The 14,511-nt window shown below is 46.9% G+C and overlaps 1 protein-coding gene and 1 long non-coding RNA gene across 7 annotated transcripts in view; one reads left to right on the top strand and one right to left on the bottom strand.

Moving 5' to 3' along the window:
• Positions 1–8,734, top strand: part of LOC140403547 (uncharacterized) — a 52,324-nt gene extending 43,590 nt beyond the window's left edge. For both annotated transcript variants that reach the window (XR_011938349.1, XR_011938348.1), the window contains exon 3: positions 6,035–8,734. This is a non-coding gene — a long non-coding RNA (uncharacterized lncRNA). The remainder of the gene's footprint in view (positions 1–6,034) is intronic.
• spata7 (spermatogenesis associated 7) overlaps positions 5,595–14,511 on the bottom strand; it is a 68,542-nt gene continuing 59,625 nt past the window's right edge. For 3 of the 5 annotated variants that reach the window (XM_072491494.1, XM_072491512.1, XM_072491523.1), the window contains exons 8-11: positions 14,112–14,165; positions 13,450–13,527; positions 9,491–9,548; positions 5,596–6,569 (exon numbers count right to left, since the gene is read on the bottom strand). In XM_072491494.1, coding sequence (XP_072347595.1) covers positions 5,982–6,569; positions 9,491–9,548; positions 13,450–13,527; positions 14,112–14,165 — 778 coding nt within the window. In that variant the 3' untranslated portion in view covers positions 5,596–5,981. Of the gene's footprint in view, positions 6,570–9,490; positions 9,549–13,449; positions 13,528–14,111; positions 14,166–14,511 lie in introns of all 5 variants that reach the window. The other 2 variants (XM_072491531.1, XM_072491503.1) reach the window with 1 other exon arrangement.

The raw sequence follows: 14,511 nt of genomic DNA, 5'->3' as shown, positions 1-14,511 counted from the left end.
GCGACTTTATATAAAAAAAAAGGTAGTTGATTATAGAGAAACTGTCCTGGTAAAGTTCTAATAAAAATAAAAGAGATCCGTGCATGACGCTTCCGGGTGCGGCGATGACCAGCTGAGTCGCACGTTTCGGCAGCTCCCGGTGGAACGGACTTTTGGGCTCTTGATAGGAGCCCCAACGGCAATTTTAACGGCTAAAAACACCGTGCGGTAAACCAGAAGGGTGTTCCCCCTGGACACGGATGGAAAAAGGAGAGGAAAGTGGCCGGATTGCAGCGGATCCTTTGGAACAACGGCAAGGAAGGCAAGCAGAAACCAAGATGGCGTCGGAAGGTGGCAGTTTCATATGGGGCCCTGAACAACAAGAGTTCTTGAAACGCTGCGTGGAGGAGATAAAAAAGGAAATGAAGAAAGAGTTGTTGGCCCCGATATTACAGGCGATTGAAGGGCTGAAAGAGGAACAAAAGACCCAGGAGCAGGAGCTTTGGGTCGTGAAGGCGAAAGCAGCAGAGAATGAGAACGATATACAGGGCCTGGTGGTGAAGTCGGAGATACAGGAGGCACACCAGAAACGATCTGTGGAGAGGTTGGAGGCACTGGAAAACAACGCAAGGAGGAACAACTTGAGGATTCTTGGCCTTCCTGAAGGTGTGGAGGGGGCGGACGTCGGGGCATATGTGAGCACGATGCTGCACTCGTTAATGGGAGCGGAGGCCCCGACGGGTCCGTTGGAGGTGGAGGGAGCATACCGAGTTATGGTGCGAGGATCGAGAGCAGGAGAAACTCCCAGAGCCATAGTGGTGAGATTCCTCCGTTTTAAGGATAGAGAAATGGTCCTTAGATGGGCGAAGAAAACTCGGTGTAGTAAATGGGAGAACGCGGTGATCCGCGTTTATCAAGATTGGAGTGCGGAGGTGGCGAGAAGGAGGGCGAGCTTTAATCGGGCCAAAGCGGTACTTCACAAAAAGAAGATAAAATTTGGAATGCTGCAACCGGCAAGACTGTGGGTCACATATCAAGGGAGGCACCACTACTTTGAAACGGCGGATGAAGCGTGGACTTTTATTGTAGAAGAAAAATTGGAATGATTGGATTATGAAAATGAACGTTTGGACAAAGTGGTGGGGCGAATGGGGGGGGGCGAAGAGGGGTTTTATGTTTTAATCCTGCGGTATGGTAACTTTTCTTTCTCCCACAGGTGGTGATGGGGGGAGGTGGGGAGGGAGAGGAGATGGGGCGTTGGCCATGGGAGGCGGGGCCGAGGGAGAGGCGCGGGCTTGGTTCCCGCGCTATGATAATTATGGCGGGAATAGAGAAGCAGGAAGGAGGGGGCGTCGCACGGTGCGAGCCGTGATCACGGGGGGAAGCCGAGGTCAGCCAGAGTTTGCTGACTTCTGGGAGCAACATGGGGGGAGTAATTACGCTAGCGGGGGGTTTAGCAGGGGGGGGGGGGGGAGGGGGGAATTACTGGGTTGCTGCTGCTGGGGAAAGGGGGGAGTGGGTACGGGAAAGGATGGGCGGGGGGGCACCGTCTGGGAGAGATACAGCTGCGTGGGAACTGGGTGAGAAGCTGGAAAAAGATGATGGCTAACCGGCAAGGGGGGGGGGGTGGGAAGCCCCCCAACTCGGCTGATCACGTGGAATGTGAGGGGGCTTAACGGGCCGATAAAGAGGGCACAAGTACTCGCACACCTTAAGAAACTTAAAGCAGATGTGGTTATGCTACAGGAAACGCACCTGAAACTGATAGATCAGGTTAGGTTGCGCAAAGGATGGGTGGGGCAGGTGTTCCATTCGGGGCTGGATGCGAAAAACAGGGGGGTGGCTATATTAGTGGGGAAGCGGGTAATGTTCGAGGCGAAGACTATAGTTGCGGATAACGGGGGCAGATACGTGATGGTGAGTGGCAAATTACAGGGAGAGATGGTGGTTTTGGTAAACGTGTATGCCCCGAACTGGGACGATGCCAACTTTATGAGGCGAATGCTAGGACGCATCCCAGACCTAGAGACCGGAAAGCTGATAATGGGGGGAGACTTTAACACGGTGTTGGAACCAAGGCTGGATAGGTCGAAGTCCAGGACTGGTAGGAGGCCGGCAGCAGCCAAGGTGCTTAAGGATTTTATGGAGCAGATGGGAGGGGTGGACCCGTGGAGATTCAGTAGACCTAGGAGTAAGGAGTTCTCGTTTTTCTCCTATGTCCATAAAGTCTATTCACGCATAGACTTTTTTGTGTTGGGTAGGGCATTGATCCCGAGGGTGAGGGGAACGGAATATACGGCTATAGCCATTTCGGATCATGCCCCACACTGGGTAGACTTGGAGATAGGGGAGGAAACAAGAGGGCGCCCACCCTGGAGAATGGACATGGGACTAATGGCGGATGAGGGGGTGTGCCTAAGGGTGAGGGGATGCATTGAAAAGTACTTGGAACTCAATGACAATGGGGAGGTTCAGGTGGGAGTGGTCTGGGAGGCGTTGAAGGCGGTGGTTAGGGGGGAGCTGATATCAATAAGGACACATAAAGGAAAGCAGGAGAGTAAGGAACGGGAGCGGTTGCTGCAAGAACTTTTGAGGGTGGATAGACAATATGCGGAAGCACCGGAGGAGGGACTGTACAGGGAAAGGCAAAGGCTGCATGTGGAATTTGACTTGCTGACTACAGGCACTGCAGAGGCACAATGGAGGAAGGCGCAGGGTGTACAGTATGAATATGGAGAGAAGGCGAGCAGATTGCTGGCACACCAATTGAGGAAAAGGGGAGCAGCGAGGGAAATAGGGGGGGTGAGGGACGAGGAAGGAGAGACGGAGCGGGGAGCGGAGAGAGTGAACGAAGTGTTCAAGACATTTTATAAAAAATTGTATGAAGCTCAACCCCCGGATGGGAGGGAGAGAATGATGGATTTTTTGGATCGGCTGGAAATTCCCAAGGTGGAAGAGCAGGAAAGGGTGGGACTGGGAGCACAGATCACGGTAGAAGAAGTGGTGAAAGGAATTAGGAACATGCAGACGGGAAAGGCCCCGGGACCGGACGGATTCCCAGTTGAATTTTACAGAAAATATTTGGACTTGCTCGCCCCGCTACTGATGAGGACCTTTAACGAGGCAAAGGAAAGGGGACAACTGCCCCCGACTAGGTCAGAAGCAACGATATCGCTTCTCTTAAAGAAGGAAAAGGATCCGCTACAATGCGGGTCCTACAGACCAATTTCCCTCCTCAATGTGGATGCCAAGGTCCTGGCCAAGGTAATGGCAATGAGAATAGAGGAATGTGTCCCGGGGGTGGTTCATGAGGACCAAACTGGGTTTGTGAAGGGGAGACAGCTGAACACGAATATACGGAGGCTGTTAGGGGTAATGATGATGGCCCCACCAGAGGGTGAAACGGAGATAGTAGTGGCGATGGATGCCGAGAAAGCATTTGATAGAGTGGAATGGGATTATCTGTGGGAGGTGTTGAGGAGATTTGGGTTTGGAGAGGGGTATGTTAGATGGGTGCAGCTGTTGTATAGGGCCCCAGTGGCGAGTGTGGTCACGAATGGACGGGGATCGGCATATTTTCGGCTCCATAGAGGGACAAGGCAGGGATGTCCTCTGTCCCCATTACTGTTTGCACTGGCGATTGAGCCCCTGGCGATAGCGCTGAGAGGTTCCAAGAGATGGAGGGGAATACTTAGGGGAGGAGAAGAACACCGGGTATCTTTATATGCGGATGATCTGCTACTATATGTGGCGGATCCAGCGGAGGGGATGCCAGAAATAATGCGGATACTTGGGGAGTTTGGGGATTTTTCAGGGTATAAATTGAACATGGGGAAGAGTGAGCTGTTTGTGGTGCATCCAGGGGAGCAGAGTAGAGAAATAGAAGACCTACCGTTGAGGAAGGTAACAAGAGACTTTCGTTACCTGGGGATCCAGATAGCTAAGAATTGGGGCACATTGCACAGGCTAAATTTGACGCGGTTGGTGGAACAGATGGAGGAAGATTTCAAGAGATGGGATATGGTAGCATTGTCAATGGCAGGGAGGGTGCAGGCGGTTAAGATGGTGGTCCTCCCGAGATTCCTCTTTGTGTTTCAGTGCCTCCCGGTGGTGATCACGAAGGCTTTTTTCAAAAGGATAGAAAAGAGTATCATGGGTTTTGTTTGGGCCGGGAAGACTCCGAGAGTGAGGAAGGGATTCTTACAGCGTAGTAGGGATAGGGGGGGGCTGGCACTACCGAGCCTAAGTGAGTATTATTGGGCCGCTAATATTTCAATGGTGAGTAAGTGGATGGGAGAGGAGGAAGGAGCGGCGTGGAAGAGATTAGAGAGGGCGTCCTGTAGGGGGACCAGCCTGCAGGCTATGGTGACAGCCCCATTGCCGTTCTCACCAAGGAACTATACCACGAGTCCGGTGGTGGTAGCTACACTGAAGATTTGGGGACAGTGGAGACGACATAGGGGAAAGACCGGAGCATTGGGGGGGTCCCCGATAAGAAACAACCATAGGTTTGCCCCGGGGGGAATGGATGGGGGATATGGAATGTGGCAAAGAGCAGGTATAACGCAATTGAAAGATCTATTTGTGGATGGGAAGTTCGCGAGTCTGGGAGCGCTGACTGAGAAATATGGGTTGCCCCAAGGGAATGCATTCAGGTACATGCAATTGAGGGCTTTTGCGAGGCAACAGGTGAGGGAATTCCCGCAGCTCCCGACACAAGAGGTGCAGGACAGAGTCATCTCGAAGAAATGGGTGGGGGACGGTAAGGTGTCGGATATATATAGGGAAATGAGGGATGAAGGGGAGACTATGGTGGACGAACTAAAAGGGAAATGGGAAGAAGAGCTAGGGGAGGAGATCGAGGAGGGGCTGTGGGCAGATGCCCTAAACAGGGTAAACTCGTCGTCCTCGTGCGCCAGGCTAAGCCTGATTCAGTTTAAGGTATTACACAGGGCACATATGACTGGAACACGGCTCAGTAAATTTTTCGGGGTGGAGGATAGGTGTGCGAGGTGCTCGAGAAGCCCAGCGAATCATACCCATGTGTTTTGGTCATGCCCGGCACTACAGGGGTTTTGGATGGAGGTGACAAAGGTGCTTTCGAAAGTAGTAGGAGTCCGGGTCGAACCAAGCTGGGGGTTGGCTATATTTGGGGTTGCACAAGAGCCGGGAGTGCAGGAGGCGAGAGAGGCCGATGTTTTGGCCTTTGCGTCCCTAGTAGCCCGGCGCAGGATATTGCTAATGTGGAAAGAAGCCAAGCCCCCGGGGGTGGAGACCTGGATAAATGATATGGCGGGGTTCATAAAGTTAGAGCGGATTAAGTTCGTCCTAAGGGGGTCGGCTCAAGGGTTTACCAGGCGGTGGCAACCGTTCGTCGAATATCTTGCGGAAAGATAGATGGGGGAAAAAAGAAGGCAGCAGCAGCAGCCCAGGACTTGGGGGGGGGGGGGGGTGGGGGTGGCCTGAGACAAGGCAGTTGCCAATTAGGGCTAGTTTTTATTTTTGTTCTTTAATATTTATTTATTTGTTGTTGTTTTCTTTTGTTCTTGTTTAAATAAAAAAGGTCATTATTATCTGTATTGTTATAATGTTGTGTAAAGGATGCACAATGTACTGTGTTGGTTGACCAAAAATTTTCAATAAAATATTATTTAAAAAAAAAAGAGATCCGTGCATGATTTAGGAAGATTTGAGAGGTAGCTTTTGTTATGCAGCAGTTGCCTATAATACTTAAAGCAAAACAAACCTGGATTATCAAGTCATTTACACAAGGATAAAATTATGTATACTGCTGTAGAAAGTAGTAAAATATAGATCTCAAAAATGTAGCACAGAATATGCAGTGTAGGGAAGCATAGACTTTTCAAGAAAAATACCCCAAAACATTTCTGATTCAAACTTTGTTATAGTCAATAACCGACTCAGTAACAAGTACAGGCTTACGTCACAAATATGTAAAATTCTCTTATGATCCATGATTGTTAGTGGTGTAACTGCAAGCACTATAAATCAATGCCATCATCAAAAGCCTGTTTTGACATTTTGCTTAATGCAGATCCACTCTGAACATCTTCAGCCTCACAATTTTCTTTAACGTCAACGGTATGAAGAGACACTGCAAGATCATCAATCTCTGTCAGTTCTGCTGCTCCATCAAAGAAAGTGCTATAATCTGTGGAACAGTCTGAATGGTCCGCAGACTGTAAATCATCATGGTTTTCCTCACTATTTGCAACTGGACGATGATTTTGCTCCAAGTCCTGGACCTCCTGGATTTGTTCTCCACAACTATCATGAGGACTTGTATTTCTCGTAAGATTAAGGTCGCTATCATTACCTTCACTAAAATTTTCTTGCAGTCTATGATCCCACAATTTATCATTTTCATTGTTAATTGAAAAGTTCTCAGTTCTATCAGCTTCTTCCCTCCAATTGTGTGAAAACCTAGGATTTTCCAAAGAAACACAATTATTTAATTCTATCATTTTAGTTTTTGTCAATACAGTTTCACAAGCATTGGTCCTCCAGTCTTTTTCTGGTTTACAGCCCAAATCTTCTTTCAACTCATCCAGCAAATGACGTAATTTCTGCTGCAAAATTTAGAAAGAAGTCAATTGTCACTTTTAGTGTTGAAAAGAAAGGTTGATGAGAAACTTTATGATACATGCCATTCTTTGTCCATTACTCTAGCAAAATAAGCAAGTTAATGTCTCTATTTGGGCTGTATTTTGTCAGGACGGCACTAGTTCTGATGATGAGCTGCCAAGCTGGAGCCAACCCCGTCTCAGCTTTTTGGGGAGGCTCAGTTGGATTTAATGCCCATCCTGCAGCTAATGAGCTGCTGTCGAGGTCTCACCTCTTCAAAACGATGAGAGCCCTGCTCCAAGAGTTGCTTGTCATTAGGAGAGCTGGCAGCTCTTCAGTCCCAGCAGTGTCACCGGAGTCGGGGTTGCCATTTTCTGTTAGGGAGGTCCCAGCAAGAGATGGGTGGGTGGTGGTTGGTGGGGGCAGCCATTGTCACCAGGGACCCTCTGTGGACCATAGATTAGGAGGCAACACCCCACCCAAACAAAGAGTCTACAAGGAGCCTATCAGGGTTTACCAGTCGGTTTCCTCATGCAGCATATGGCCTATTCGCCGCTGATAAAATGCCAGCAGTGACGAGACCAGGCCCTTAATTAGACACCAACATATTTCGTCTCTGGGCACGAGGATCATTCTCCATGTTCCCTATTGCCGACAGAATGCCATGGTGGCAGGAAGGTATTAGGAACCCCAGTCCTGACCACCCTCCTGATTTTTCAGCCTTTCCCCCACCCACTTATTCATGTCTGCAGGCCCCATAACATTCAACCCATTGAATCAACAGATAAAGGAATATAAATGAAATGTGTTCTTTGGACTAATAGCAGCAATTATAATTTCTAGATTATTGCAACAAATTAGATGGTAAGATACTGGGGGCGATTCTCTGATATTGAGGCCAAGTGTTTGCGCCGTCGTGAATGCCGTCGCGTTTCACAACGGCGCAAACAGGGCCCGGACACGACCCACTCTGGCCCCCACAGGGGGCCAGCATGGCACTGGAGCGGTTCACGCCGCTCCAGCGTCCTTATGCGGCACCAAATGGGCACCGCGCCAACCCGCGCATGCGCGGGGAACGTCTTACGCACGCCGGCCCCTCACCAACATGGAGCCGGTGTTTTGGGGCCGCGCGCGGAAGAAGGTTGGCCGGGGGAGGGGGGGGGGGGGGGAAAAGAGGCCAGCACGCTGATCGGTGGGCCCCGATCACGGGCCATACCCCACCGGAGGCCACCCCGGTGAAGGAGCCCCCCCCCAGCGTTCCCGCAGAGTTCCCGCCGGCAGTGATGGACAGGGGTGGACAGCGCCGGCGGGAACCTTTCGTGTCGTAGCAGCCGCTCGGCCCATCCGGCCGGAGAATCGCCGCTCGCCGGTTCTCCGAGCGGCCCAGTGCGAATCGCGCGCCGCTGGTTTCCGGGGGGTCGGGGCGCGATTCGCGCGGTGCCCCGGCAATTCTCCCACCCGGTGTGGGGGGGGGGGTGGAGAATAGCGCCCACTGTTGGAGGGCATTTTCTGATACTGGACCATGATATAAATTATAGGTGGCCCTGTGACTACATTTGTGCTCCTATATTACTTTTGAATAGTTCTGATGAGACAAAAGGTACTCATTGGCTTAGATGCCTGTTTAGAAGAGGCAATTTGTAGAAAGAGAGTGTATACACTATGCTGTTAATATCAGAAAAGACACAAAATGGCGGTTAGCTATTTTGTGATATTAAAGACACAAAATGGCTGAACAAGCCACATTCCCTGTAAACTGTCTCATGAGAACCAACCGTGGGTATGTATAGGGAGTATCCCAACAGCCGCTAATAACAGCTTCACAGATCAAGACATGCAATGTATCCTTGATAAAGCTCAAGGTTAACAGTTGGAGACAGGACATATCCTGGTGTTAGTTTTGAATGACTTCTGTATGAAGTTAGGGGCGGGTAAGACAACACCATATATGTGATAACTGGGATGCTAAGAAAATTGATTGACTGCATGTAATAAAGTGTGACGCGAATATAGTTGATTGATTGTATGTAAATAAGAATCCGCGCTTGAATCTGTATATTAACCTGTGTGAGCCTTAGCTCAAGTGAGAAAAGGTGCTGTCAATAGGTTGCGGAGTCTCAGGCCTTCTCTCCCAGAATTCTGACATAATAAACTGCTTTTTTTACTTGTACTCAGGCCTTCGTGTGAATATTTTCACCTCTATTGTATAACATTGTAATTTAATTTTTCAATTTGTTTGCATGCCTTCAGGATAACCACTAGGTGGCATTAAAAATGCTGCAAATAAACAATTAAGTCGTGATTTAAGAAAATTCAATCATGGAAACCTCTTAAAAACTTAACAGCAAATAGTGCGTTCAGACTTGTGGGGGGGGGGGGGGGGGCGCGGAGAGAAGGAGGTTGGGGATCGTTTTGGGGCCTCCTGAGATCGGGACGGCATTTAAAAATGATGTCCTGATCTCTCGCTATACTGGGGAGCTCCGGCCAGCGGAGCTCTCCACTGTACAAAATGGGGCCATGTGTGGCCGCAGCCGCGCGTTTCCTGTTCAGGCCTCTTGTACCATGCAAGTCGCATTGAATAGCCATGTGTTTCTCAGTGCTATGGCTAAACGCGTTCTCAGAGTGACTTTGCTCCCTTTTGGGAGGATCGCGCCCTACCAGCGGGGCTGGTTTAGCTCACTGGGCTAAATCGCTGACTTTTAAAGCAGACCAAGGCAGGCCAGCAGCACGGTTCAATTCACGTACCAGCCTCCCCGAACAGGCGCCGGAATGTGGCGACTAGGGGCTTTTCACAGTAACTTCATTGAAGTCTATTCGTGACAATAAGTGATTTTCATTCATTCATTTCATTTCATTCATATTATTCCCATTTGATAAAACATATATGTATGTTTAAAAAATACTGAGACCTGAGATGTGTACTCACTTCATCTAGTCGATGCCTATTTTCTTCTATGCGACGCTCAAATATTCTTTCTAAAACCCTGGATAAAAATAGCTTTTATTAATTCATTTCTGTGCTTATCAGCTTCATAAATCAGTTTGAACTTTATGTGCACGATTTTAGATTAAAAAATGAGAATGAGTTATTTCAGTCATAAACACTGCTTAGCATCCTGATTATTTTCATATCAGTGAATAGAAGCATATTTGGAAATTTTACCAGAAAAGCCTTACTTGAAACAAAGCTACATGTTATTTGTCTTATTATTCATTTAGCAAGAATGCAGTACTTAGTAGCTTTCTCTTGGATAGGTGTCAGAAACGCTAAATTCATGAGGATTAACACTGATTGCCAATGTTAAAGGGTCAGTAAGGCTGTGCAGTTAGCTCCATTTTAAAAGGGGTCTAACCACTAGATGTCCAAAGCATTGATCTTATTCAGGATATAGGTCCCTTTAGATATGGAAATTTTGGCCTCATGACTAATGTTCCCTACAAACCTTTGTTCTTGTACACAACCAGTTTTTACAATGCGCAGTATATTTAATATTTTTTGTGCAGTTGCACACGTCCAGTATTTAACATGAAGGAAACCTTGGACCAACCATGCTAGACTGCTGCACCAGCTGTGCACATGCATTGCTTAGCTACATGTTGCTTATGATGCTATTTTAGGCTCCAATCAGTTCCATAAGCAATGGAAGAGAAGAAGCCCTCAAAACCTAAGTGTTTAATTATTGTTGTGGGCCCAAAGGAGCACTCCTGTTCCACCAGAGCCTACAAAAATAATCTGGACTACTGTCACTCCACGACCCTCCACCATTGCAACATTCCCACCCCTTTCTCACCATCCTAACTTGCCTTTCTATTCATGAAATGTCACTAAATAAAGTAAATGAACTGGCCATGTCCATATGTCTTCCAGTAAACATAGACATAGAGTTTACAGAGCAGAACGAGGCTATTTGGCCCATCGGGTCTGCACCGGCCCTTGGAAAGAGCACCCTACTTAAGCCCATGCCTCCACCCTATTCCCGCATCCCAGCAACCCTACCTAAACATTTTGGATACAAAGGGCAATTTAGCATGGCAAATCCACCTCACCTGCAAATCACCCACCCAGACACAGGGAGAACTTGCAGACTCCGCACAGACAGTGACCCAAGCCAGGAATCGAACATGGGACCCTGGAGCTGTGAAGCAACTGTGCTACCGTGCCGATACTTAGTATCTTGAACTACACAGAAATGATCAACGATATCCACTGTTCACCTCCTCAAAGTCACAGATTTCTTACAGATAGCTTTCTGACAACACAAAGTATTAATTTATAATATTTGCTCCTTCCACTGATTTCCTGTATGGGCTATTTCACATGCTTACCACCTTAACTGCTTACTCAACTTTACTCATGTCCTGGATTTCGTGTTAACATTATACACCATTTAATTTATCAATTCCGTTGACGATCTTCAGTTCTCCAGTCAGATGATCTCTAAGCTGCCTTTTATCCAATATGGCAATTTTGAAAACTGATGTTTCCTCGTGGCAGAAGTGAAAATCCTATTTATCAACTTAATTGTCCTTAGTACTCCCTCAGAGATCTCCATGTCTTCTGTAATACAGTGCCTAAAACTGTAAATTATACAATCTACACTGACAGTTCAATCTATACTGAGGGAGTGCTGCATAATTGGTGTGTTTTTCCTCATTGTTTTTAAATAATGCTGTTCCGCTGGATGTTAATTTCATTGCACTGTTTTGTCCGAGCAAATAATCTTCCTTCAGTCAAAACATAAATGGTGATTCATCCCATTCCAATTTGGGGTATATTGCTATGTGCAGAATGCAGTGTTTACCTAGACAAGAACAGACTCTTTAAAGTAATTGATTACATATGGTGTGCCATGTTACATTTTTGAGGGATGAAATTCAGTGTCTATATAGTCTCTTAAAAACAACTTTTAACCTAGTTACACTATCAATTTGAAACTACTCATGCTTACATTGTCACGAGCCCCTGGGGTGGTGCGCGGCCAATTCCAGCCCCACCTGACCCGGAGTCGCAACACAAGTGAAATTAGATGTTATTTTAAAATACCTGAGGACCTTGGCTGAGCCCAGTAAACTGCAATCACCAGGTCTGTAACTTTAACACAAGCTTTTATTATGTACAATATTAAAATTAAACTGAGAAACATGTAACTATCTAACACCCTTTTCCCAACACCCCACTTTCTAACTACCCCCCACTCTCTACAGACAAACAACAGAGGAATAGAATGGATGTGAGGTAAATAAAATAGCAATATAAATAAATGCATAAAGAATCTTTGAACTAGGATGGCTTCCAGTTAATGTCTTTCTGGAGTTTCAAGCTTTTGTTTTGGTACTTCTTCCTTCTCGGCTTGGCAAGGTTGTCTACTTTCTCTGTAGATTTGAAGTTTATAGTAAAGATGTGCCAGACACTCACTTTTGCCAAGCTCTCCCAGAAGCATCCCACAGGAACCAACCACTGACTGTTGTCAGGCAGAACACTGTCCCTGACCAACCCACAGTTTGCCACCTGGCCAATCAAACCAACTTTATGTTTTATTAATTTACGGGATGTGGGCGTCGCTGGTTAGGTCAGCATTTTTACCCATCCCTAGTTGCCATTCAGAAGGTGGTGGCGAGTTGCCTTCTTGAACCGCTGCACTCTTTGGAGGGTAGGTACACCCACTGTGCTTTTAGGGAGGGAGTTCCTGGATGTTGCCCCATTGACAGTGAAGGAACGGCAATATATTTCCAAATCAGGGTAGTGAGTGACTTGGAGGGGAATTTCCAAGTGATGGGGTTCCCAGGTATCTGCTGCTCTTCTAGATGGTAGTGGTCATGGGTTTGGAAGGTTGGTGAGTTACGCATCTCGTCAATGGTACACACGGCTGCCACTGTTCGTCGGTGGTGGAGGGTGTGAATGATGTGGAAGGGGGAGCAATCAAGCGTGCTGCTTTGTCCTGGATGGTGTTGAACTTCTTGAGTGTTGTTGGAGCCTAGGCAAGTGGAGAGTTTTCCATTACACTCCTGACTTGTACCTTTTAGATGGTGGACAGGCTTTGGGGAGACAGGTGAGTTACTCGCTGTAGGATTCCTAGCCTTTGACCTGCCCTGGTAGCCACAGTATTAAAATGGCTAGCCCAGTTCAGTTTCTGATCAATGATAACCCCCGGGTTGTTGATTGTGGGGGATGCAGCGATGGTAATGCCATTGAATGTCAAAGGGTGATGGTTAGATTCTCTCTTGTTGGAGATGGTAATTGCCTGGCACTTGTGTGGCGCAAATGTAACTTGCCCTTATCAGCCCATGCCTGGATATTGTCCATGTCTTGCTGCATTTGGATATGAATTGCTTCATTATCTGATGAGTCGCGAATGTTGCTGAACATTGTGCAGTCATCTGCAAACATTCCCACTTTTGACCTTATGATGGAAGGGAGGTCGTTTGTGAAACAGCTGAAGATGGTTGGACCTAGGACACTACCCTGAGGAACTCCTGCAGAGATGTCCTGGAACTGAGATGATTGACCTCCAATCTCCACAACCATCTTCCTTTGTGCCAGGTTATGACTCAAATCAGCGGAGAGTCTTCCTCCTGATTCTCTTACTTTCTCCACAAGCTGTTCCTACGATTCACTCAGTTCCGACGAGGCTGTTTCTCCTAGCCAAAATACAAAACCTAGGAAACACAATGTCCTGACAAGCAGGCTGCTTTAGCGTGGGTGCTCTGTTTAAAGGCACATTCCGATTATTGGTCCACAGACCAAAGGTAAGAAAAGAGAATGGGAAAAAAGCAAATAAACAGAAAGGACTCTTACAACATTTAAAATTACTTGAACCTATAGGTTTGGTAAAGAGTGAATTTACAAGCTAGTCAAATGATGGGTTGTAGAAAGTAATTTGATACCTGTTTGAAAATAATCCTCGAGTCAAAATTTCACTGGTAATATCAGAGATGAACACAAGATACTTCAATTCCTCTTCTCTGTAGAGAAATACATTTGGCAATCAATAATCTGCAAGAACAATCTGCTCTAGTTCTTGAGGCTTGGAAGAAAATAAAAACCAAGCTATAGCTTAACAACGCAGCCTACAAAATTTGAGCAGCCTTAAGTTAAGGGATATTTTATTTTTGATATTTCCCATTAATATCACCTAGAAAATGTTAGTTTTACTACAACACTAGCACAGCTTTATATTTTCAAAAGGTAGTGTTAAGTACCCAAAGGAAAACGCTAACTATTGCAGGATACACAATAATCCATAGAATCCCTGAAGTGCAGAAGGAGACCATTCAGCTCATCGAGTCTGCACCAACCTTCCGAAATAGGGCCACGACCTAGGCCAATCCACCTAACCTGCACATCTTTCAACTTTGGGAGGAAATCACAGTGGTTGAAACCCATGCAGGCACGGGGAGAATGTGCAAACTCCACACAATCACCCAAGATCTGAATCGAACCCTGATCCCTGGCAGATAAACAAAGGATTAGATGGCCTCATGGGACTTCCAGTTTGAAAAACTTTGCCATTAACAACAGCCATAATGAAATCAAACATAATACTTACTCAGCCTTAACTCTTTTCATAATTGGTGACTTGATTCTATTTGATGAAGATAATCTAAAAACAGTTGGTTTGAAGAGAAGATGATAGCGGTTACACCTGTTACCCTTTAAAATCATTGTCAAAATAAACCAAGTAACCAGAAAAACTAGATGACTCCTGTCTTGAGATGTTGCGAGTCATAGCCACTTGTGACATTTCTTTATTCCATCACTTTCAGTTCTGATTTAACTCATGGTTATTGTGAAAATCCCGGTCTTAAAAAGAGACCCACGCAGTCACGTGGTGAATGTGCAAACTCCATATGGACAGCGACCCAGGGCTGGGATCGAACCCGGGTCCTCGGCGCCGTGAGGTAGCAGTGCTAACCACTGCGCCACTGTGCTGCCTTCGGTTGCCTCAT

This window comes from Scyliorhinus torazame, chromosome 2 (genome assembly GCF_047496885.1).
Source record: "Scyliorhinus torazame isolate Kashiwa2021f chromosome 2, sScyTor2.1, whole genome shotgun sequence".
In the NCBI taxonomy this organism is placed as follows: domain Eukaryota; kingdom Metazoa; phylum Chordata; class Chondrichthyes; order Carcharhiniformes; family Scyliorhinidae; genus Scyliorhinus; species Scyliorhinus torazame.
The sequence above is the reverse complement of the archived record's forward strand: the minus strand, read 5'-3'. Positions and strand labels throughout refer to the sequence as shown.